We start from the raw sequence: 23,570 nt of genomic DNA, 5'->3' as shown, positions 1-23,570 counted from the left end.
GTTACATTCAGGAGAGTTGTGAATGCGTCCTTCTGAGCAGATTCCATGTTCACATTGATATCTCAGGGGACAGTATTCCACAACGACTCGAACACTAGTACGAGCACCTACTCAGAGGGCTAAGTTCTGAAACTCTTCATATAACCTCATGATTTATATATAAGCAGGACCATAAATTTTGGTTCTACCTAAGAGCACAGGTAAGAATCGTTTGCTTGAATAAATGAATTTCCACCATTCGTGGTCCTTTGAATAACTTCCCATTTCTTCATTCTGTATAAAGTTGGTGACCAGAACAAGCTATGCCTATAGTGTCTGTCATCCACCCAATGAATGTTCAAGGCAACACTCTGTGATAGAATCATGAAGAGTGCTGGACAAATTCAGAATAGATCTGACACTGACCAACCAAAACATCATACAAGAGGAATCTGAGTTATCTGTTAATGGTCTATGTGGAGGCGATGGAATTTACCTTGAGATGCTGTGGTATCTTAAGGTATGTCTGGCTTTTTAAAGGGCTTTTTAATTGCAAGGTGGGAGGATCCCAGAGCTTGGGTTGCAGCCCAAGCCTGAGCGTCTACACCACAGTTAAACAGCCCCTTAGCCTGAGACCCGCAAGCCCAAGTCAGCTGGCATGGACCAGCTCCGGGTGTCTAATTGAAGTGTAGGCATATCCTCAGAACATCTGAGACTTACCTCTCCTTAGAGAATCACACTACTTGCTCATTTTCCTCATCTGCCCAAATCACTTGTCACTCTTGATCACACTACATGGAGCATTCAACACATAATGGCAAACAAGGCAAACACAAAAATGCTTCAATGTAATATAGAATAAGACAAGTCTCCAAACTCAACTCTAGGAGTTGATTTATATGACATTAAGGATCTGAACTAAATCATATACATGGTAGTAATTCAGAGTGAAGGGCTGGAATTTTGTCCTTATTCATCTCTCTGATGCTAAGTATCAGAGGCTCTCCAAAATGTGGCTGATCTTCACTGCTCATGCTTGTTGCGATATCTCAGTACAGTAGGGTGAGTTAGGGATGGATTTGTTTCCTGTTGGTGAAGAAAGGAACATCATTTCCTGATCATGATGCAGTGAATTTAGTTTCTTGGTTAGTGAGATTTTAAACTAATTTAAGTGATACAATCTTTAACCTCCAACTTCTCCTGCCGACCCTCAGATTTCCAGGGGCCGAGTGGTCTCATACCAGTGCTGTAAAAATTTATCTTTGGGGCAGGAGACTTTTGGAAAACAACCTACTCAGATAAAAACTTGCACACTTCATTGTTTACTTTCATGAGTCCTTTCAGATGTTCAGAAATCACAGGTCAATTGGAAATGAGATCTTAAATAGAAGTGCCTTAGTGTTCCCTCCATATGAAATAATTTGCCTAGGGGTTTTCCTCCACAAAAGTCACTGAAGACAGTCATTCTAATGTGTATACTTCAGTTGCAAGACTATTTTTCCTCCCACAAATCTGCCAATAAGGTAACATTATACTTCCGTGTTTAAATGATCCTTGTGTTCTAAACTTGACTCCATGTCTTTTGCTCGAGGCGTGCAAGAATATCTCAAAAGCTACAGCCACAGAAGTAGGGAGATTTGTGTTGTCAAAGAGAAATACTTGTTTTTCTTATTTAATTGAAATTGCCATTAGAGGAAGAAAAGGCTGTCAGTAACTTGGGCATTCAGTGGGGCATTCTGTACATGACAGGATAGCTTTGTGATTTATAGGCTCTAGGCATGAGACTGGAAAAATGGTAGATGCAATGGAAAAAGAATACTCCTGAGGCTCTTTCATCTCCATCAAGCTCAGAGCTCTCTCTTAATTTCTTCAAGTGCAGCAGGTTAATTTAAACCCTCTACAGCTTGAGTGTGGAACCTCATTCAGTTAAACAATGACCATCTGCCCAGTACCTAATTCCATTACAGATTTGACCTACACCCAACTTAAAAATTTGTTCACCTTATTTCTTTGTCTCCTTCTTATAACCCCACCCCACCCTGCAAAAAAAAAAACAAAAAACTAAATGGCTACCCTGACTTTTACCAAAGGACAATTTTATCAGTTTCTTGCTTTAAGTACAGTCACCCATACCTCCCTGCCTGACTTCAGCAGCAGCTGCTTTGATATCATTGCAGCATCCCTTTAACTCAAGTTTGAGGCAGAATGGGAATATAAAGAGCTTGATAGAACATTTATGGTGATCGGTGTAAAGGGACACTATAGAGCATTGGATTTCACAGTCAGAAAACCACAGCTCAGGAAAATGGGTCTGAAATATAACTATAGACGGTTTTAGTCTTGTTCTTCCCTCTTTAAATAAAAAGGTTGCTGTTTTCACCTCTTTATTTAAAACACACATACAGTAGATGAAAGTGTCTAGGTATTTTTTTTTATTATTATTCTGTCCAGCAGTTTCAGATGTCTTTGGTCTTCAACACTAATAGCATAGTAAAAGTTCTGAAATGCTCTCTTTGGATTTAGCCTTCCTTGGTTCATGGTGAAGATTCCTGCTGCAGTCAAAGCTGTTGCTGTTGTTTTCGTCATCGGTCTTTTCTTTTTCTGTTGAGCCTCGTGGTGTTAATTGTGTTGCCGCTTCTGCTCTTTAATTGATCCCATTCACAGGTTCTGCTTTTGTAATATCTGACTTCTTGCCACTTTGGAAAATCAAAAACCAAATTAATCAATCTCCTGCCTCCTGAGAATAAGACCACATTAGGGAGCTAGGCTTGACAGAAAGTCTAATTTCACTTTGAAAGCCTGTTGGAAAATTTTAACAAGAAGATGCAAGAAAAATGTAAACCAGATCAATCCAGACTTTGGTCTGTGGAGAATAGCATCACCTGTTGAGTTTTTTTTCAAGTTTTGTAAATAGGTGATTTGACAAAAATATAAAATAAATCAAAAGATAAATGGGTAGCAAAGGTCAGAATATCCTTGTTTCCATTTTAAATTGTTACATGGGAGAGACAGGATTGTGTGTGAATGGGAACTGTGGTCCAAGTAAGAAACTCCATTCTTCTTTTTTTCTCTCAACACATCCTTTGTGTTGCATATCTCTTGTCCATCCCATGTTGCTTGTCTCCCCATGGTTGCACTCCCCACACCCACCCATGTCTAATGTCACTAATTTTCTTCCCTCTCCCTCATTCTTGCGTTAGCATCTTCTGCTGCTCCACTTCCGTGTGCACTGCTAGCAGCACAGTAAAAATGACTAGAATACCAATCCTTAAAGTGCTTTATGCGGGCACTTCAGAGATTGGGGTTCTTGGTAATTTCACTGTGCTACAAACTCCTGCACCAGAGGACAATAGGCAGGGGATGGCTTTGAACTAACCTCCTCACCCTCCACAAATCCCATAGGAGGGCTCTTGCATTGTCCTTGGCTGGTGAAAATTGAATTGTCTTTTTCTCCTGATCCTGGAGCACATGCAGTTCTGAATAACAGAATCCATAAAGAAATGTAATACAGAGGACTTCTTTTTAATTTTCTGTTTCACAACTGTACTATACTGAGAGAGGGTCGCAGACGTGCTTAAGAATGGAAGATAACCTTGGACTGCAACTCAACCTCCAAAGTCCTAAGTGGCCTCCACAGGTGTCCCCTACACGATTGCTTAAACTAGTTTAATCTGAGGAGGATTAGTTGATTGTTGGTATCATTTATTCCTCTTAGTGCTGTTCTGTGCTTTTGGGTGAGCAGTACTCTTCACCTCTTCCTCCCAGTTTTTTCTCATATAAGTCAAGTGGTGTGAGTAGTATAAGATGACTAATAGGTACTAAAACTGTGTATAGGGGTGTGATTGACTGTACACACACATAGTGTAAGGAATGGAGTATGTAGGGGTACAATAAAGGTGTTATCTGGATGAGTTTGGGTTTGATCTTGTTCATCGCAAGTGAGTTACACAGTTTGTGTCAAACTTAAGCCAATTCAAACATAATATTATGCCGTAGCTTATAGAAAAATGTAAGAACTTTAATAAAAATCATTAGGACCCGTTTTCCCTCTGCTTGGTAAGTCAGGGGCCTTGGTTATCAAGTGTCAATTGTACCAGGACTAAGGCGCAGCCATTAAAAATTCTAAAAATGAACTAAAATAACTAACAGAAAAAAGTTCTAGTACCTTAGGACATTTGGGGGCTGGAAGCCTTTATTGTGTGCCATATAGGAAAATGACTCTGCCCTCTTCTTTGGTGTAACGCTCCTATTATTTCATGACTGTGTAGAGCTAGAAATGGAAGTTGTGTGCCATTGTCAAGGGGAGATTCCCAAATACAATATAGGTCCTGCCTTCTGCTTCATGGATATATTATGGTGAAGAAGCTGTAAGGAGCCTCTGTGTCTCAAATCTCAAACTACTGCTTGATTAGGGCTAAAAGCTGCACCAGCCCATGTATCAGATTTCCAAGGGAGCATGGATATGGGGGCATATCCATCCACAGCCAACTAGTGTATGTTGTGGTCAGCAGCAAGTACTAGCCAGGGGTACATGGTGTTCCTTTTCAGAGGAAAAAGTGCTCTTCTGTGCATTTTACCCCTCATGCCATTTACAGATCTGCCGTAGGAGTTCTGGAGGAAAGGATGCACTGGCCAGCACACAGGGTTCCCTAGCAATGTGGACAGGACAGGATTTTGTCCTTAATGTTATTTAATATAGATATACACTCCTGAAAACGATGACCATCATCAGGGAAAGCTGCCTGTGCAGTCCATCAAAAACTGCAGAGCTAATGATGGGTTGGGCAGATAATCGTGGGAGAGTTAATTGTACGGTTCGATATGGCATCTTGTCAGTAGAGATAAGTTGTCACGTTTTCCACTTGAGCTGAAACTAAATGATTGTAAAATAAGTTATGAGTGTCCTTGGGCCTGTCTGCCAGAATGATGGCTAAGAATACATTCCTGGCCCATCAGTCTCAAGCAGCCTGCTTGATATTTATGCGAACTGAATGTTATTTTATTCCCCCTCTAGTCATGCTTGTCAGCTTCCCGAGTGAAAAGTGAAACTGCTTCTTTGACTCATACTTCAAGTATTGAAGCTCGGAGAGTCTGCAGATTGTTATTATTATTACTAGTATTATATATTTTTTTGGGTGTGCGTTGAACATTGATGCCCGATTGGGAAGAACTAATGGCTGACATTGAACATACAGGATGGCTGCAAAACAGCCCATCCCAAATCAGTGAAACGCAGCTTATGAGTCCTAGTGCCTCTGTCAAAGCTGGTTTCGATGTGGAGTAATGAGGCGCTTGCTTTTTTTAATTTGGCGTGCCTTCTTCTTTTCCTTTTTTCATATTAATAGCATTGGCACTGGTCGTCTGTTCTCACGCGTGGTAATTGATACAAAATAAAATGCATTATTTGTATTCAGTCAGGAGTAAGAAATTGCATTCAGTGGGCTGAAGCTTGAACTCATTTACAGTTTTCCGAAGCTGGGTTTTCAGGAGCCCTCTTTTCAATTTGAAGAATACCTTGTCAAGAAAGAGAAGTAGTCAAAGATGGGAAAGCACAGCGTATAAGCCTAGTACATTTTGATTGCTCATATTTTAAACCAGTAGAATGTTAAATAACTTCCATCTTCAAAAGGTGGTCTCTGAAACTAGAATATAGAGCTTTAATACACTAATAATATAAGCTCAGCATCGGTTTACCAAAGATTCATATTTCTTTTCTGGTTGTGGAGGAGGGAATACCTCAGACTCTTCACTTCAGAGCCATTTGACTCAAGGATAGTAGGTTATTATTTGAAAAGGATTGTTGGATCATAAGGATTTACCATATTAGGGTAATTCTCCAGGTCTCATATATGAGAGAAGTTAGGTTATGCATATTTCAGGGCAAAACAATCTTTACAATCTGGGAAGGTCACGGCTGGGCTCGAGGGGGATGGGGTTTGCAGGTATCTGGGCAGGGGAGGACGCAGCTGGGGAAGGGGGGGCGACTGAGGCTGGGCTCTGGGGGGGAAGGATTGCGGGTATCTGGGCTAGGGAGTGCCTTGCGTTTGGGCTCTTAGGGACAGGGGTTGTGGGTATCTGACCCCCTCCTCCCCCAGCTGGGCTCTGGGAGGAGGGGGAGCAGAGAAACAGGAACTGGGTGGTCGTGGGGGTTTCTTTAACTCTCTACTCCTCGAGGAATTTTTGTGTGAGTCTGTATTGTTACAGATATACTTACTGACAGGTATTTTGAAATAAATTATATAATAACACCTGTTTCAATTATTTTGGTAGTCTTATTTTAACAAAATTTGCAGAATTTTGCAGAATTTTAAAATTTTTGGCGTAGAAGGCTCCCACGAGTAATTAGTACACCCGCAGAGGCATTAGAAAATATTAGCAGCCATAAGAGCATTAACCATGATTTGTACGATGAGTAAGGCTATGTTTTAGTCATGGGTATTTTTAGTAAAAGTCACAGGCAGTTAACAAAAATTCTTGGCCCATGACATGTCCATGACTTCTACTAAAAATACCTGTGTCTAAAATTTGGGCGGGGGACCACGGGCGCTCTGGGGTTGGGGTGCTCTGGGGGGGCCACTGGGGGAGGGGGAGAACGGGGTGCAACCCGGGACTCATGCTGGGGCGGGGAGGGTTGGTGGGGCTGGCAGGGATTCGCTACACGGCTCCGCATCCCTGCAGCTCCTAGGCAGTGGAGGGGCACAAGCGCCGGCTCCCGCAGCTCCCATTGGCTGGGAACGGGCCTGCAGGCATCAGCAGCACGCGGCACAGAGTTTGTCTCCCCCTAACCCCTCCACCACCTAGGAGCTGCAGGGCCATGCCAGTGGGAGCCCCCCACCCTGAGGTAAGCGACCCCCCTCACCCTCCAACCCCCTGCGCCTAGCCTTGAGCCCCCTCCCACACACCCGAACTGCTGCTGCTGACCCAGAGGCTACCCAGCTTGGGCAGCCCCTGAGCCAGACCAGCCGCTGCAGAAGTCACGGAGGTCACGAAAAGTCACAGAATCCATGACCTCCATGACAGACTCACAGCCTTAACTATGAGTAGTCTCATTTAAACATAGGAGTTTCTTCTTTTTTGGCAATCTCATGTTTTTATGGTGTCCTAGGTACAGATCATTCCTGGCATCAAACATAGAGGAAAACATACAAAACAAGTAATGCTTTGTCTGTTTGCTTCACCAATTTGGCCTTGCATTTGTATCTTTCTGATCTTTTTGATCCATTTTATTTTTGCTGCACTTTCTCTCAGTATGGAATGGAGAGGAAAAGACAAAACACCCTTCCCCAAATGGATTTTGAATCTTCTCAGGAGTAGCAACTTGTTCTAATCCAATATTTATTTTTTTATTTCTTTGCGCTTGGAGAAGTCAAGATCTTTAAAGCTGTGTCCTGCTTCAAGCACCTCTTTTTACAGTTACTTAGATCTACTGTACAGTAAATATGTACCCCATGCTTCTCTTTCAGTTTACACCATAAATTGCCTAATTTAAAAATATTCCTACAGACGTGGAAAAAGGAATAATGAGGCTTTTATAGGAATTTTTTTAAATCCCTGAAATATGCCTGTGTAATTTGCCACCCACAGCTTTCTTTCAGTATTTTCCAACTAAGCATGCAATTAATAAACAACCATTTATTCAATAATTAAATCAGATATTTTCTTATAAGGTGTTTCTTAACCTTTTTTAAACATGAAGAAATTAGTTTGATTTTTGTGTGAAAATATGAAATCAGCAGTATTGCAGTGTTATTGTGGCTGTGTTGGTCCTTGATTATGGGAGAGGGTGGGCGAGGTAATATCTTTTATTGGACCAACTTCTCTTGGTGAAAGACACAAGCTTTTGAGTTCCACAAAGCTCTCTGGAGCTCGAAAGCTTGTCTTTTTTACCCACTGAAGCTGATCCAGTAGAAGACATTACCTTTCCTACCTTGACTCTCTCAAATCAGGTGTAAGCAGTGTTAGACACTGAGTAGAAAAGAATTCATCTTTGTTCTTCAACACAGAAATTGCAGCAGTTCCATTTTCTTTAATCTTTTAGAGTATTTTTTTAATGTGTGGGACGTTATACTGAGTAAATAAAAAATAATTCTACATATTTAGCACTGTTCTTAACCAAAACATGAATTGCTATTAAACTGAAGTCCTATCTACCCTTAATCAGAGACTGAATGAAGGACTCCTAAGAAGTGTATCCTCAGTAAAAAATCACCTGCAGATTCAGAGGAAAAGTACCATAGAAGTATTTCTTTCAACACAGGATCCCATCATATAATTAAAACTGTGGTTAAATGATATTCCTGTTTCATTTTTTTAAGACTGTTGTGGAGACTGGGGGGCAAGCTAGCAAATATTTTAATTTGAACTTTTTCTTTGGGGTTCATATTTGGCTTTGCTTATTTTTAGATACTTTATGAAGTTTAAAAGGGGGAAAAAGATATATTCTGAATTAATATTTTAGTGTTTATTGGCTAATTTCCAATATACTTTTTTCAATTTTCTTTTTGTATTGTGTCAACAAACTAACAAAATAATAGAACATTAGGTATAACAAATATATAGTCTGCCTTTTCTGTGCATTATATATCTCATGTCAATTGGTTGTTGATTATGTTGATCCATTCAATCAGAGGGCCCCAATCCTTTAATGGCGTCTTCTCATGCAGCGCCCCCATGCCTGTGCAGTGTCCCAGGATTAATTTGGACTTCAGTGGGACTGCACATAATTGAGAAGTCCTCGTTAATAGATCCAATTGCAAGTTTATCACATGAGATTATGGCCCAGTGATAATGAATCACAGATTATATTATTTTGCTTTATTCAAGAGAAAGGAATTTTAAAATCTATTTCAATTGTTAGTATATTACTGTAAAGGATTATTAAATTATTTTTTCTGCTGGCATATTTATATATTCCATTACAAAAAATATGTTAAAAGAAGATTAAAGTTACAAAGCAAGCACTCAATAGTTAAGAAATACCAAACTTAAGGTTGCCTATGAAAATCTAGTGTCATTTAAAAATCCAAAATGACATGGCTTTGACAGTATGGCAAATCTAGGTGGTATTACTAATTCCTACAATTCCACAATTCCCACAATTCCATTTGTGACTGGTGGGTTCCTTGAACCTTTTGCCGTGAATCAATGTTGTGGTGTTAATGTTTTTTTTTAAAATATATGAAATACATGGTCGTGGTGATGTAATTTTATACTGTATTGCTGCCATATATATATCGAGTTGCAAAACCAGCAAATGAGAGGGACTTTCCCCTTTCTCTGTATTTGCCAACTCCTATCAGAGAAATTGGGCCTGAAGAGCTTGTATACAATAAAATAATCCACCAACAGCACATGTGCTTTAAGAATGATAGAAATTTTTAGATGAGTCATTCTGTTTCAGATCATTACCCCTCAGTACCTAAGCATGGGATACAGAATAGACATGCAGGAATAAAAGTGTATTTATGAAAGTATGAGAGATGGCATAGTTGCTATGTTTAAGTAATCGTACCTTTGGCTGAGTACAAAAGAGGTGACTTGATTTATGTTTGTAGTGTAGCTGTGTTGTCCTGGGACAGGAAAGACAAGGGAGGTGAGGTAATACATTTTATTGGATCAATTTCTGTTTTAACAAAGCTTGGTCCAATAAAAGATATTACCTCACCCACCTTGTGTCTCATGATTTATTTAATTATGGAGGGAAAAACTACTTGCCATCATTATTGCTCAGAAAACTTTGTATATTATCCTAGAATACTACAGTAGTGGGCAAGTAGTGAGAAACAGAACCACTAACCCAGGAACCTATCCTTGCAACAAAGCCCGTTGCCAACTGTGCCCACATATCTATTCAGGGGACACCATCAAAGGGCCTAATAACATCAGCCACACTATCAGAGGCTCGTTCACCTGCACATCCACCAATGTGATATATGGCATCATGTGCCAGCAATGCCCCTCTGTCATGTACATTGGTCAAACTGGACAATCTCTACGTAAAAGAATAAATGGACACAAATCAGATGTCAAGAATTATAACATTCATAAACCAGTCGGAGAATACTTCAGTCTCTCTGGTCACGCAATCACAGACATGAAGGTCGCTATCTTACAACAAAAAAACTTCAAATCCAGACTCCAGTGAGAAACTGCTCAATTGGAATTCATTTGCAAATTGGATACTATTAATTTAGGCTTAAATAGAGACTGGGAGTGGCTAAGTCATTATGCAAGGTAGCCTATTTCCCCTTGTTTTTTTTCTACCCCCCTCCCCCCCCCCCCCGACATTCTGGTTAAACTTGGATTTATGCTGGAAATGGCCCACCCTGATTATCATGCACATTGTAGGGAGAGTGGTCACTTTGGATGAGCTATTACCAGCAGGAGAGTGAGTTTGTATGGGGGTGGGGGGGGGGAGAAAACCTGGATTTGTGCTGGAAATGGCCCACCTTGATTATCATGCACATTGTAGGGAGAGTGGTCGCTTTGGATGAGCTATTACCAGCAGGAGAGTGAGTTTGTGTGTGTGGTTTTTGGAGGGGGGTGGGAGGGTGAGAAAACCTGGATTTGTGCTGGAAATGGCCCACCTTGATTATCATACACATTTTAAAGAGAGTGGTCACTTTGGATGGGCTATTACCAGCAGGAGAGTGAGTTTGGTGGGGGGGGGGGCGCGGAGGGTGAGAAAACCTGGATTTGTGCTGGAAATGGCCCAACTTGATGATCACTTTAGATAAGCTATTACCAGCAGGAGAGTAGGGTGGGAGGAGGTATTGTTTCATGGTCTCTGTATATAATGTCTTCTGTAGTTTCCACAGTATGCATCCGATGAAGTGAGCTGTAGCTCACGAAAGCTCATACTCAAATAAATTGGTTAGTCTCTAAGGTGCCACAAGTACCCCTTTTCTTTTTGCGAATACAGACTAACACGGCTGTTACTCTGAAACCTAGTAAGAAAATGTTATTTTTGTAATGTATTGGCTATCTGTCAGTATACACAAATCAGATACCCCATCATCATCAGGTGGGAGAATTGATATTTTAATAAAATCACATTTAGATGGTAAATTAAAAAGAATCTGAATATGCAGTAATATAAATAACTACTAGGCAGTACAGAACTGTAATCTCTCAAAACATTCTTATTTTGGCAGGATCTTTCAGGCATTTATTTAAAATGATGCACTGTTCATAGAGTTTCTCACTTTTTGTCTGCTTTGTGCAAATTGCAGATACTGGTTTGGGAGATTCTGTGTGTTCAAGTCCAAGTATATCCAGTACCACAAGTCCCAAACTGGATCCTCCTCCCTCCCCTCATGCCAACAGAAAGAAACATCGTAGGAAGAAAAGCACGAGCAATTTTAAAGCTGATGGTATCTCAGGCACTGCTGAAGGTAAGCTTTCTATGCTGTCGGGAGGTCTAGATTCCCAGTGTTGTTTCATTATCCTGAAAGCCTCCAAGTGTTGTCTTGAATCTTTGTTGTTGGATACTAGTTTAACTTGATTGCTAGATTTGTATCTTTAAAGGTGAACAGAAGCACATGTAAAGAGAAATCCAGCAATCCAACTTTTTCATGAAAAGCTGAATGGTAAAAGAGACATCATAACAGACAAATTTCTGTGATCCTCAAATCTTGTTTCATCAAATGGTGTTTGCTTTAAGAAAGGTACCCAACCTGTTCCTTAGTCATGTGCATGTGTGTCTGTCATCATGGGTAGCACAGATGAGGTTTGGGCCTTTTTATAAGACAAAAGTAAGTTAGCATATATTCAGTACATCTCCAATAAGCACAACTTAAATCCTATATAATCTTTGCTCATTAAGCACACTCCATGTTCAGAGCCAGTTGTCAATGCTTTTGATGCCTGCTATTGTTTGTTTGACTAGTCAGCTGCTCGTGGAAAGATTGCATTATTAAGAGCAAGGAAAGGGAAGAGTTAAATGTTTGGGTTCATTTTTAAGAACCAGACAGCAAAAGCCAAAAGAGGTATTTTATTCCCTTAGTTTATCTTAATATTTCCAATGCTATCCATGCTCGTAGTTCAACATCCCGCTGAAGAGGTAGCAATATGTACACAGTAGCTAGATATGATATAAAAACATACTTCTATCTGTAGAAAAGAAGAATAGAAACATGCTACAATTCAACTGAATGAGCTCCAGAAAAAAAAAATGAACAAGGGTAGTGGGAAAGCATAGAAACTGGAGAGTCAAAAGGAGAGAGTGGAATAACTATGTGGAAGAATAGGAGTGTTAAGAAAAACGTTGGAGGGTAAAACTAGCTAATTCAATATCGAAGAACAAGGGGGCAAGTTCTGGAAACGGGATGACAATTGCAGGCATCTGAGGAGACATTAAAATAGAGATGGGATAATAGTATACAACTGGGAAGGGACATATTAAATACTACTTAGTCATCCTTATTTTCCATTTACTTTAATTTCTCAGTTGTGGTGCTGTCACCTGTGGATTATGTTTTATTTCCATAGCTGCATGTGTGAATTCTTTGTTGAAAACCTTGGCTTTGTCCATAATAGCTCCTGCTGCTTTCTCTCCATGTTATGTGTCATCTTTACCGTTGGACTCCCCCTAGTTTGACCGTGGAAAGCCAAATTTTATTTTAGACATTCATTTTTTACTTGGGTTCTTTTTCTACTCCACTTTACACATTTGCACATATTTGCACACCCAGAAGATTAAGAATGGGATTTTTCAAAAGTGCTCAAAGTCAGCTCCCATTGAGGTTAATAGAGGTTTTACCATTGCCTTCAATGGGAATTGAGATTAGCCAGTACCAAAGGCATTTGAAAATCTCACTCTTAATTTCTCAAGGGAAGGACAAAAGGTTAAATGTGATCTCCACAGATTCCCCAGAGTTCCAAGAGCCACCTGAGCCATATATGTTGGTGAGGAGATCAGTATTGTAAAGGAATAAATGACTCCTTCATCCTCATTCCCCGTCCCCTTCGTATCCATGCAGCTCAGGACTTCTGGCCTGTCAACAAATGTGGGGATTTTTTCACATCAATTCCAAGATTTCAGTATTTTTTCTTGTCTGTTCTTGTTTTTCAAATCTTAGTCATAATTGTTTTCTTAGTCAGGAGACTGGGGAGCTTAGGTTTAGCTCTCAATTTGTTGTTGTTGGCTCATTATGGCTGAAGGCAAGTCTGGCCTGGGAGCATGTTTCACTCATACACAAAATGGGTGTCTGATTTACTCTCAAGCTTAAGGGGTTCAAGAGAAATACCTCCAAATTTCCCATGGAAGAGACCTTAGCTTCCTAGCCTGCAACCTTTTTGAACGCAGTTACAAGTCTTTCCTCCTTCTGTCTGAAGGCTTTAAAGCACATTCGGAAGGACAAGACATGATTGTCAAGCATTAGAAGATGCTACAGCAGAGGTGGGCAAACTACGGCGGGACCATGCTGCCCGGCCCTTGAGCTCCTGGCCAGGGAGGCTAGCCCCGGCCCCTGCCCTGCTGTCCCCCATCCCCCGCAGCCTCAGCTCACTGCGCTGCTAATGCAATGCTCTGGGCGGCGTGGCTGCGAGCTCCTGCCGGGCAGCGTGGCTGGCTCCAGCCGGTAGGGAGGCAGAGAGCAGGGGGGTTGGATAAGGGGCAGAGGGTCCTGGGGGGCAGTCAGGGGACAAGGAGTACGGGGGATTGGATAGGGGATAGGGTCCTGGGGGGCGGTTAGGGGCAGGGAGTCACGAGAGGAGGCGGTCAGGGGACAAGGAGCGGGGGGGGGGGTTGGATAGGTCAGGGGTTCTGAGGGGGGCAGTTAGGGGGCAGGAAGGGGGGGGCGAATAGGGGGCAGGGGCCAGGCTCTTTGGGGAGGCACAGCCTTCCGTACCCAGCCCTCCATACAGTTTGGCAACGCTGATGTGGCCCTTGGGCCAAAAAGTTTGCCCTCCCCATTCTACAGTATCTTTGACAGCTGCCCATAAAAGTAGCACCCAGCACAGACATCTGCTTTTACATGCCTCTCCCTGAAGTATCAATGCATTTTGTCTGTTCCTGCCACTTCTGCATAAGGTTTCTAGTCTAGCTTCTAGGTGGGCATTCTCTTATGCTTTTGGCACTTAGCGCTTTCAGCTATCTAGGATGTGACACCATCTAGCCATTTTAAGAACAAAAGCATAAACTTATCCCTCAACATCAACTAGAAAGTGGGTCAGCTCCCTGTAGAACTCTCCTCATGAGTCAGAAAGTAACTCTCAGTACCCTTCATCCAAACACCTACCCTCGTGGCAGCTTAATGGGGCTAAATCGGGGCGGGGGGGAGATAATCTTCATCCGAGAATATTAAAGGAACTGGCACATGAAATTGCAAGCCCATTAGCAAGAATTTTTAATGAATCTGTAAACTCAGGGGTTGTACCATACGACTGGAGAATTGCTAACATACTTCCTATTTTTGAGAAAGGAAAAAATGTGATCCGGGTAACTACAGGCCTGTTAGTTTGACATCTGTAGTATGCAAGGTCTTGGAAAAAAATTTGAAGGAGAAAGTAGTTAAGGACATAGAGGTCAATGGTAAATGGGACAAAATACAACATGGTTTTGCAAAAGGTAGATCGTGCCAAACCAACCTGATCTCCTTCTTTGAGAAAGTAACAGATTTTTTTAGACAAAGGAAACACAGTGGATCTAATTACCTAGATTTCAGTAAGGTGTTTGAAATGGTGCCACAAGGGGAATTATTAGTTAAATTGGAAAAGATGGGGATCAATATGAAAATTGAAAGGTGGATAAGGAACTGGTTAAAGGGGAGACTACAGCAGGTCATACTGAAAGGTGAACTGTCAGGCTGGAGGGGAGGTTACCAGAGGAGTTCCTCAGGGATCAGTTTTGGGACCAGTCTTATTTAATCTTTTTATTACTGACCTCAGCACAAAAAGTGGGAGCGTGCTAATAAAGTTTGCGGATGACACAAAGCTGGGAGGTATTGCCAATTCAGAGAAGGACCGGGATATCCTACAGGAAGATCTGGATGACCTTGTAAACTGGAGTAATAGTAACAGGATGAAATTTAATAGTGGAATAATAGTAACAGGATGAAATTTAATAGTGAGAAGTGTAAGGTCATGCATTTAGGGACTAATAACAAGAATTTTAGTTATAAGCTGCAGACGCATCACTTGGAAGTAACAGAGGAAGAGAGGGACCTTGGAGTATTGGTTGACCACAGGATGACGATGAGCTGCCAATGTGATATGGCCGTGAAAAAACCTAATGCAGTCTTGGGATGCATCAAGCGAGGTATTTCCAGTAAAGATAAGGAGATGTTAAGACCGTTATACAAGGCACTGGTGAGACCTCATCTGGAATACTGTGTGCATGTTTAAGAAGGATGAATTCAAACTGAAACAGGTACAGAGAAGGGCTACTAGGATGATCCAAGGAATGGAAAACCTGTCTTATGAAAGGAGACTCAAATAGCTTGGCTTGTTTAGCCTAACCAAAAGAAGGCTATGGGGAGATACGATTGCTCTCTATAAATATATCAGAGGGATAAATACCAAAGAGGGAGAGGAATTATTTAAGCTCAGTACCAGTGTGGACACAAGAACAAATGGATATAATCTGGCCATCAGGAAGTTTAGACCTGAAATTAGACGAAGGTTTCTAACCATCAGAGGAGTGAAGTTCTGGAACAGCCTTCCAAGGGAAGCAGTAGGGGCAAAAGACCTATCTTGCTTCAAGATTAAGCTCAATAAGTTTATGGAGGAGATGGTATGATGGGATAACATGATTTTGGCAATTAATTGATCTGGGACTATTAGTGGTAAATAGACCCAATCTCCTATGATGGGATGTTAGATGGGGTGGGATCTGAGTTACTACAGAGAATTCTTTCCTGTGTATCTGGCTGGTGAGTCTTGCCCACATGCTCAGGGTTCAGCTGATCGCCATATTTGGGGTTGGGAAGGAATTTTCCTCCAGGGCAGATTGGCAGAGGCCCTGGTGGTTTTTTGCCTTCCCCTGCAGCGTGGGGCATGGGTCACTTGCTGGAGGATTCTCTGCACCTTGAAGTCTTTAAACCATGAGTTGAGGACTTCAATAGCTCAGACATAGGTGAGAGGTTTATTGCAGGAGTGGGATTCTGTGGCCTGCGTTGTGCAGGAGGTCAGACTACATGATCATAATGGTCCCTTCTGACTTTAAAGTCTGTGATTCTATGTCGCAGGGCAAACGAGTCTACATCTAAAAATAATCTGTAGTATTTTTTTGCTCAGCCTTTTTGCCAAAGTCAGAAGTAGATGAAAAAGGAGAAGATGTAGTCTGCTTGAACTATTTACTTGTAAAGGGTGTTTAGATTGTGCTGCAGCAACTGAGGTGTCTACCTGTTTGTACTCATTCATAGTGACAGATTATCTTTATTGTCAGGTATCCAGATTATGAGTTGATCTGAGCCCAGGTTCATGGCTTGATATCATTTGTGGTGACCAGACTTGTTTTCTGTCTTCCTCCCTGAGGCTTCAGCTTACCAGGATGAAGCTGATTCTTCATTTTGCTTATCTTTGTAGAAGTGTCCTGTGGGACAACCTTGTAGATTTGGAACAACCTTTTTAATTACTCAGTCACCAATAGTGGTCACCATTTGATTATGCCTCAGGGTCAGCTGGTGCATCATGCACATTTCTGCTAGCTTCAGAATGTACCCTCTTCAGACCTGACTTAGTACTCAATATCTTTCCAGATTCAATAGCCTCAACAAGGATCTGATTTTCCCAGTATTTGTCTAAAAATTTCTCCTATCCAGTGCCCTAAAGGGGGAGGGAGGGGGAGTTCCTTTTGCTTAGCCTTCTCCCACCCTCATAATAGGGATAGATTTAAAACCTCCAATAGGAGAGCTCACCCAAGGTATTTGGACATGTCGCCTGTAAAATTCAATGAAGTCCAAGTTATACATGAATGTGTTAGAAATTGCCTCCTTCTGGGATGACTTTGCTGCTTGTTTAATATCAACAGTGGGGATATATGAAAGCAAATTTGAGTGGAGGGGTGGTGGGGGAGAGAATTGGTTGTTAATCAGTGATTAGAACTTCAGTTTCGGTATATTTCCTCCACAAATTCACCCTTACCTGTCTTTCTTCCCCATTTCTTCAGAACTTGTTTCCCATGCAGAGAGGGGGGACCTTTATATGCTTCTCTTCAGAGCCTTTATTTTGACACTTAGCTGCACTGTGACATGAATCCCCCTCTGAGAGCTAAATAATTTCAGTCGTCCTAATGTCTGTGCAGCCCATCTCATGGGCTCCAGGTGCACGGGTATGTGAGGCAATATATTTAGAGAACCCCAGTTACTGGTAAGAACATAGATTTTGTCTTTTCAGTATGTATTAACTCATACATTTCAACACTTATGTCCCCCTTGTCCCCACACTCAAACCAAAATGGTTCACAGAAGAAGGGAGAGTAGGGAAATGCCCTCCTCAAACTCAATATCCAGAATTCATGGGATATCTAATACTGTGTAGTACAGTCATGATATGAAGAACTAAAAATACTGCATTTATTCACATATATAATATATGATACACGAAAAGAAGGGGTATAGAAAATAAATACAAATGTTACATGTAATATTTCTTATGCTAAACTTCCCTTTCCATGCTCCGTATGACCCCAGGCATTTCTCATATCATATTCGTTTATAACTGCTACTATTTATTTAAATACTAAGAGTGCTTAACTCTGTACAAAATGCAGGCATTCCCTGATACAGGAAGTTATACAACAAATATAAAGTTAGCACATTTACCAGGTGATACACAGTAGTAATAAGTCCATTATAGCTAGAATAATTTTAAAAGAAACAAACCAACCCCTATGATGAGGCATACAAGGAAATTCTGTATGAATGAGGTCAGTGCCAATGCCACTGAGACTTCGTCCATTACACAGTTTTCTAACAGGAGCAATAATAGGTGTGGTTGGAGGGGAATGAATTCTGCAATTGAAAGAGGGAGAAATTGTGTAGCTAAAAGTACTTATACCTTCATATATCTTGAATATTTGCAGATTGTTATTGCTGTGTTGCTCCTAGGGATGCAAAAGACAAGGGGGTGAGGTAATACCTTTTGTTGGCCCAACAGAAATAGGTCCAGTAAAAGATATTTACTCACCACCTTGTCTCTCTTCACAATTCAGCATCTTTGTAGTAGATGCAATGGTACTTAATTAACACTAACTCTTATTCTACTGCACTCGCAGTTAGCCTCAGAGAATCTCAGTTTCTGACATCAAAGAGTTAGAATGCAGAGTCTAAAGATCTTTGGTTAACATTGGAGAGGAAAGGGCAGTATTCTGATTCCTTCAGAGTGTGGACGATTCCCCTCCAGGCCCTGGCAGAATGTCGTCTATAACATTGTCCAGAGGACAGCGTGATGTCCTGCTCAGAAACCTCTTCAGCACAAAAAATTCACTGCGTTATCACTCCCTTTTCACAAGAAAGAAGATGTGAAATATGTCTTGACCTGTTGCTATTCCATGGGAAAACTGCTCACTTCGTAAAGAATTTATAACCTTTGGGCTCAAATCTGATGTCAAGGTCATGTCTGGATTATGTTGCTGATGTAATGTATGTTTAGTAATAATGCCTAAAATTGAGTAATATTATTGATGTTTAAAATTAAAAGGTCTTCCAGATTAACCACATCCAAATGAGGAATATTACTGTGATTTGTATAAGTAAATAATCATTTTCCGTACAGTAAAAAGTTGTTTCTGATAGTCCTTTCATACCAATTGTGATAGATAGTAAATTCACTGGAACTGGAGGAGCAGATGCAGAGGCATTACTGAAGAACTTCTCTTAATTTAGTAAGTGGATGAGCCTTGTTTTGTAGTTTTACAGCCACAGTGAATTAGGTAAATCAGTTAAAATTCAGGGAAGGCCATGATTCCTAGTGAGTTTGTGAGATGTTCTGATCAGTTTGCTGAAAATCCGTATAATACCAGAGTTAAGGTTGGGGATAAGTAAGTGAAGAACTCCAATTACTGCACAAAGTGAGTAACCTCTCCTTTTTCAGCCCTCTTAGTCTGTATTAACACACATCTAGCTTTGGGCTGTTCCTTGCTAAAACCTTCACTTGTTTCTAAGTCTTCGAGTGCCTAACTGGACACTTCAAAGGGCCTGATTTTCCAAAGGCAGGTACTCAGCAGTTTCTGAAAACCATGTAGCAGAGAAATCAAATTTTCCATGCACCAAAACTTTTGCCAAAGGTAAGTTTGTATTTTTATTATTTATCCAGGGCCACCATTGTGCCTGTATAATTTAACTCAAACCATTTACTTACTGCAGTTACACAGGTAATTGTTACACAGATACATTGCTATTGTAATTATGGAATCTTGTAAATTATATGAAAGAATGAAACTGATTTGGAGTAGATTTGTTTCATTCTCAGACAGGTTATCTAAGAACATTTATAGTTCTTTTCTGAGCCAGAGGTTTTTCTCTACAATTATGCAGAAAGTATGATGTCTTAAAAGATAAAAATGAGGCTCTCATTCTGCATTTGAAAAAAATGAGTAGTAGCAAAGGGTTTAACTACATTTTCCTTCCATGCCTATATAGACATTTAGGCAATATAAACTGCATTTGACTATAATTGTAATCAGTGATATTGAATGTACATGTATCTTTAAGGGTACTGCAACTGTCTCCAAAGGTTTCCACCTATTCAGTGTTCACTATAACTCAACTGATCATAATGACTTAATTCACTGTCTTGTAGGAGATATAACAGTGGACTATCACTACACACCTGAGAAACAGGAGGGCAGAAATTAATAAAATCTAGACCAAATCTACAGAGATTCACTTTTAACCAGGGGACAAAGGTCACAAGTTGGGAAACTTTCAGCCTTAGTTGTCACAGCCTATCTGACATAAAAGGTTTGCTGCTAAAAGGCTGTTATGTTGATGCTGAGGAGAAGATAAGGGAGGTGAAGCTCATCTATTGTTTTAACCTACTTCATTGCGGACCAAACAAGTTGAAAGGTTCCTTCTGGTCTTTAAAAGCCGTGTTATCTTCAGGGTCAGAAGGGGCTGCACGTTCCGCCTCCCTGGTTGGAGGGAAAAGTGTCACAGTGGCAGTCAACAGAAAAGGGGATTCTGGAAAGGGCGAGTCCCAGGATGAATTGGTGGTTATTGCAAGTATTTGCATACCTGGATATCTCTAAAAAGATATAGAATAAAAAATATCACTTGTCTGTCTCAGAGAAGTGATCCCAGTACCCCTGTGGCATTTTAGGAACTATGCAACTCTTTGGTGTACAGCACCTGATGTATTCTGAATGGGGTAGGGCACTGAGTGCTGCTGTAATACGTTTTGACCAATCTTTTTCTTGATGAGTAAAGGTTAAAATAAAAGTACTCTCTGGAGCTAGATGACACCTTGGGAGTCCTACTAACTTCAGGTACTACAGCATACTTAAAACTATTCTGTCAGTCAAAGGCAACAGCCCTGAGCAGGAAATTATTTGTGGCTCTTTGTTCACAAGGTGGGTGACTGGGAATACAGGGGGAAAGCATTTTAAATGGGAACTGAAAATATACACAATTTTAAGTTTACTGGTGGAGAGGGATCAGAGAATTTCCTATAGTGCCTCTTGTTCTGCCCTGTTTTGGAAATCATAATATTCCCTGCCAGTTTCTCAGGTAGGAAAAGAACACGTCATGTTTGTTAAAGACAGTTATGGATCTTGTCCGAAGTAAACTTCTATTTGTACACTGAACTTCCAACAGACATTGAGAACCCTGATGCAAAGTTTCAGTGTGCAGCAGTGGCTATCTAAAACTAAAATAGTGCAATTAAAGATAATACTAAAGATGCTGATGAATAAAATCAGCTTCCCTTGAGGAGAATAAGATTTACATGTGACTGGACTCTTGTAATTACATAAACTTCGCTATCTACAGAAAGGAAGGGTTCATTGCATACTGTTTTTGCATTTTATCTTTTGCATTCACAGAAACTTACAGTAACTTAAAAGTTACATGTTGTATAACATGGAACTTAGAATATGACTCTACTGTTCATCATTTTTATAATCTGGGTAAAACTAGAACTTTACAATAAATCAATTATTTGTATAAATGTGTTTTACGTAATTTATTTTGTTCAGCCTGAAGCACAGCCCTGCAGGGGGTATTACATATTCTAGATATAGAGCATTTCCTGGTACCAACAAGACCTGCAGTACCCATCCCCCAAAAACATGGATTTTCCAGTATGAAATGCAAATGAACAGGATGTTTGACTAAGCAGGGGAACTAGTTCCAAAGTTGAGGGCCCCCCATAGATGGTGTTCTACCAGCAACTCCCTCCGTTTTATCCTTGTGCAAACCAGCGGGAGTGCCTCTGCTAATCATAGCTGTCTCAGTGTGGCATGGGAAAGAGGCAGTCTTTCAAGTACGCAGCTCTCAGGCTATTTAGGGTTTTATAGGTAAAAAACAAATGCCTTCAACTACACACAGAACCACACAGGTAGTCAGTGCAGATTGCAAGCTGCTAACATTGCTGGGAACTGATCATACACTGCAATCTATTTAATACAGACTTGCCCCTGAAGGCACACAGTGGCCTCTTTTGTGGGCAGAAGATGTCAGCTGACGAGAACCTTGTTCTTTGATTCATGCTGTATAATTAGGGCCCTACCAAATTCACAGTCCATTTTGGTTAATTTCACAGTCATAAGATTTTAGAAATCGTAAATTTCATGATTTTTGCTATTTAAATCTGAAATGTCACGGTGTTGTAATTTTAGAGGTCCTGACCCAAAAAGGAGTTGTGGCGGGGGCACAAGGTTATTGTAGGGGGGCGGGGGGGCGGTGCTGCTAACCTTACTTCTGCACTGCTGCTGCTGGTGGTGCTGCCTTCAGAGCTGGGCAGCTGGAGAGCGGCAGCTGCTGGCCGGGAACCCAGCTCTGAAGGCAGAGCCGCCGTCAGCAGCAGCTCAGAAGTAAGGATGGCCTGGTATGGTACTGCTACCCTTACTTCTGCGTTGTTGCCTGCAGAGCTGGTCTCTCAGTCAGCAGCCGCCACTCTTCAGCCGCCCAGCTCTGAAGACAGCAGCGCAGAAGTAAGGGTGGTATGATGTGGTATTGCCACCCTTACTTCTGTGCTGCTGCTGGCGGGGCGCTGCCTTCAGAGCTGGGTACCCGGCCAACAGCCACCGCTCTCCAGCTGCCCAGCTTTGAAGTCAGTGCAGAAGTAAGGGTGGCAGAACAGCAACTCCCCTAAAAGAACGTTGCAACACCCTCCCACAACTCCCTTTTGGGTCAGGCCCTCCAATTTGAGAAACTGTGAAATCTCTAAATCTGTAGGGTAAAAGCACACAAAAGACCAGATTTCATGGTCCGTGACACATTTTTCATGGCTGTGAATTTGGTAAGGTCCTATGTATAATGCAAGGGTATTGACTAATGGCTTGATCAGGAATGTGACCTGTGACTTCTGCATGTGTTTCTGAATCCTGGCTAGATTAAGACCTTTGTTAAATGAGACACTACCTTTCGTAGACTCTGTTCTTCATGAATCGAGGGAGAATTGAGGAGATGGTGTGGGTATGTTGAATCCCTGTGGCATCAAATCGAGGTCTCCTTCTCCAAACCTAATATAATGCATCATCTAATTTGTGTGTTTCCAGTCAGTTAATAGGGGCTGATATTGGCTTGCAGGTTACCGTGTAGCTCTTAAGAGTTGCTCTTCGACTTGATAGCCCCTCTCCATGGTGGCACTGGGATCCCTGAGAGTGGTTGACTCTGATTTAACACAGGCAATGGAGAAGGTCCTCAAGGAATCCATTTTGAAGCACTTGGAGGAGAGGAAGGAGATCAGGAACAGCCAACATGGATTCACCAAGGGCAAGTCATGCCTGACCGATCTGATTGCCTTCTGTGATGAGATAACTGGTTCTGTGGATATGGGGAAAGCGGTGGATGTGATATTTCTTGACTTAAGAAAAGCTTTTGATACGGTCTCCCACAGTATTCTTGCCAGCAAGTTAAAGAAGTATGGATTGGATGAATGGACTATAAGGTGGATAGAAAGCTGGCTAGATTGTCGAGCTCAACGGGTAGTGATCAACTGCTCGATGTCTAGTTGGCAGCCGGTATCAAGCGGAGTGCCCCAGGGGGTTGGTCCTGGGGCCAGTTTTGTTCAACATCTTTATTAATAATCTGGATGATGGGATGAATTGCACCCTCAGCAAGTTCGCATTTGACATGAAGCTGGGGAGAGAGGTAAAGATGCTGGAGGGTAGGGATAGGGTCCAGCATGAGCTAGACAAATTGGAGGATTGGGCTAAAAGAAATCTGATGAGGTTCAACAAGGACAAGTGCAGAGTCCTGCATTTAGAAAGGAAGAATCCCATGCACCGCTATAGGCTGGGGACCGACTGACTAAGCAGCAGTTCTGCATAAAAGGACCTGGGTATTACAGTGGACGAGAAGCTGGATATGAGTCAGCAGTGTGCCCAAAGGCCAATGGCATTTTGGGATGTATACGTAGGGGCATTGCCAGCAGATCGAGGGACATGATTATTCCCCTCTGTTCAACACTGGTGAGGCCACACCTGG

General features: G+C 41.4%; 1 protein-coding gene across 8 annotated transcripts in view; it reads left to right on the top strand.

The window, feature by feature from the left end:
• Positions 1 to 23,570, top strand: part of AGAP1 (ArfGAP with GTPase domain, ankyrin repeat and PH domain 1) — a 694,311-nt gene that overhangs the window by 521,942 nt on the left and 148,799 nt on the right. For all 8 annotated transcript variants that reach the window (XM_073306802.2, XM_073306800.2, XM_073306804.2 and 5 more), the window contains one exon: positions 11,211 to 11,372. In XM_073306802.2, coding sequence (XP_073162903.1) covers positions 11,211 to 11,372 — 162 coding nt within the window. The remainder of the gene's footprint in view (positions 1 to 11,210; positions 11,373 to 23,570) is intronic.

Source organism: Lepidochelys kempii, chromosome 11 (genome assembly GCF_965140285.1).
Source record: "Lepidochelys kempii isolate rLepKem1 chromosome 11, rLepKem1.hap1, whole genome shotgun sequence".
Taxonomy (NCBI): domain Eukaryota; kingdom Metazoa; phylum Chordata; order Testudines; family Cheloniidae; genus Lepidochelys; species Lepidochelys kempii.
This window is presented reverse-complemented; position numbering and strand designations above follow the sequence as displayed.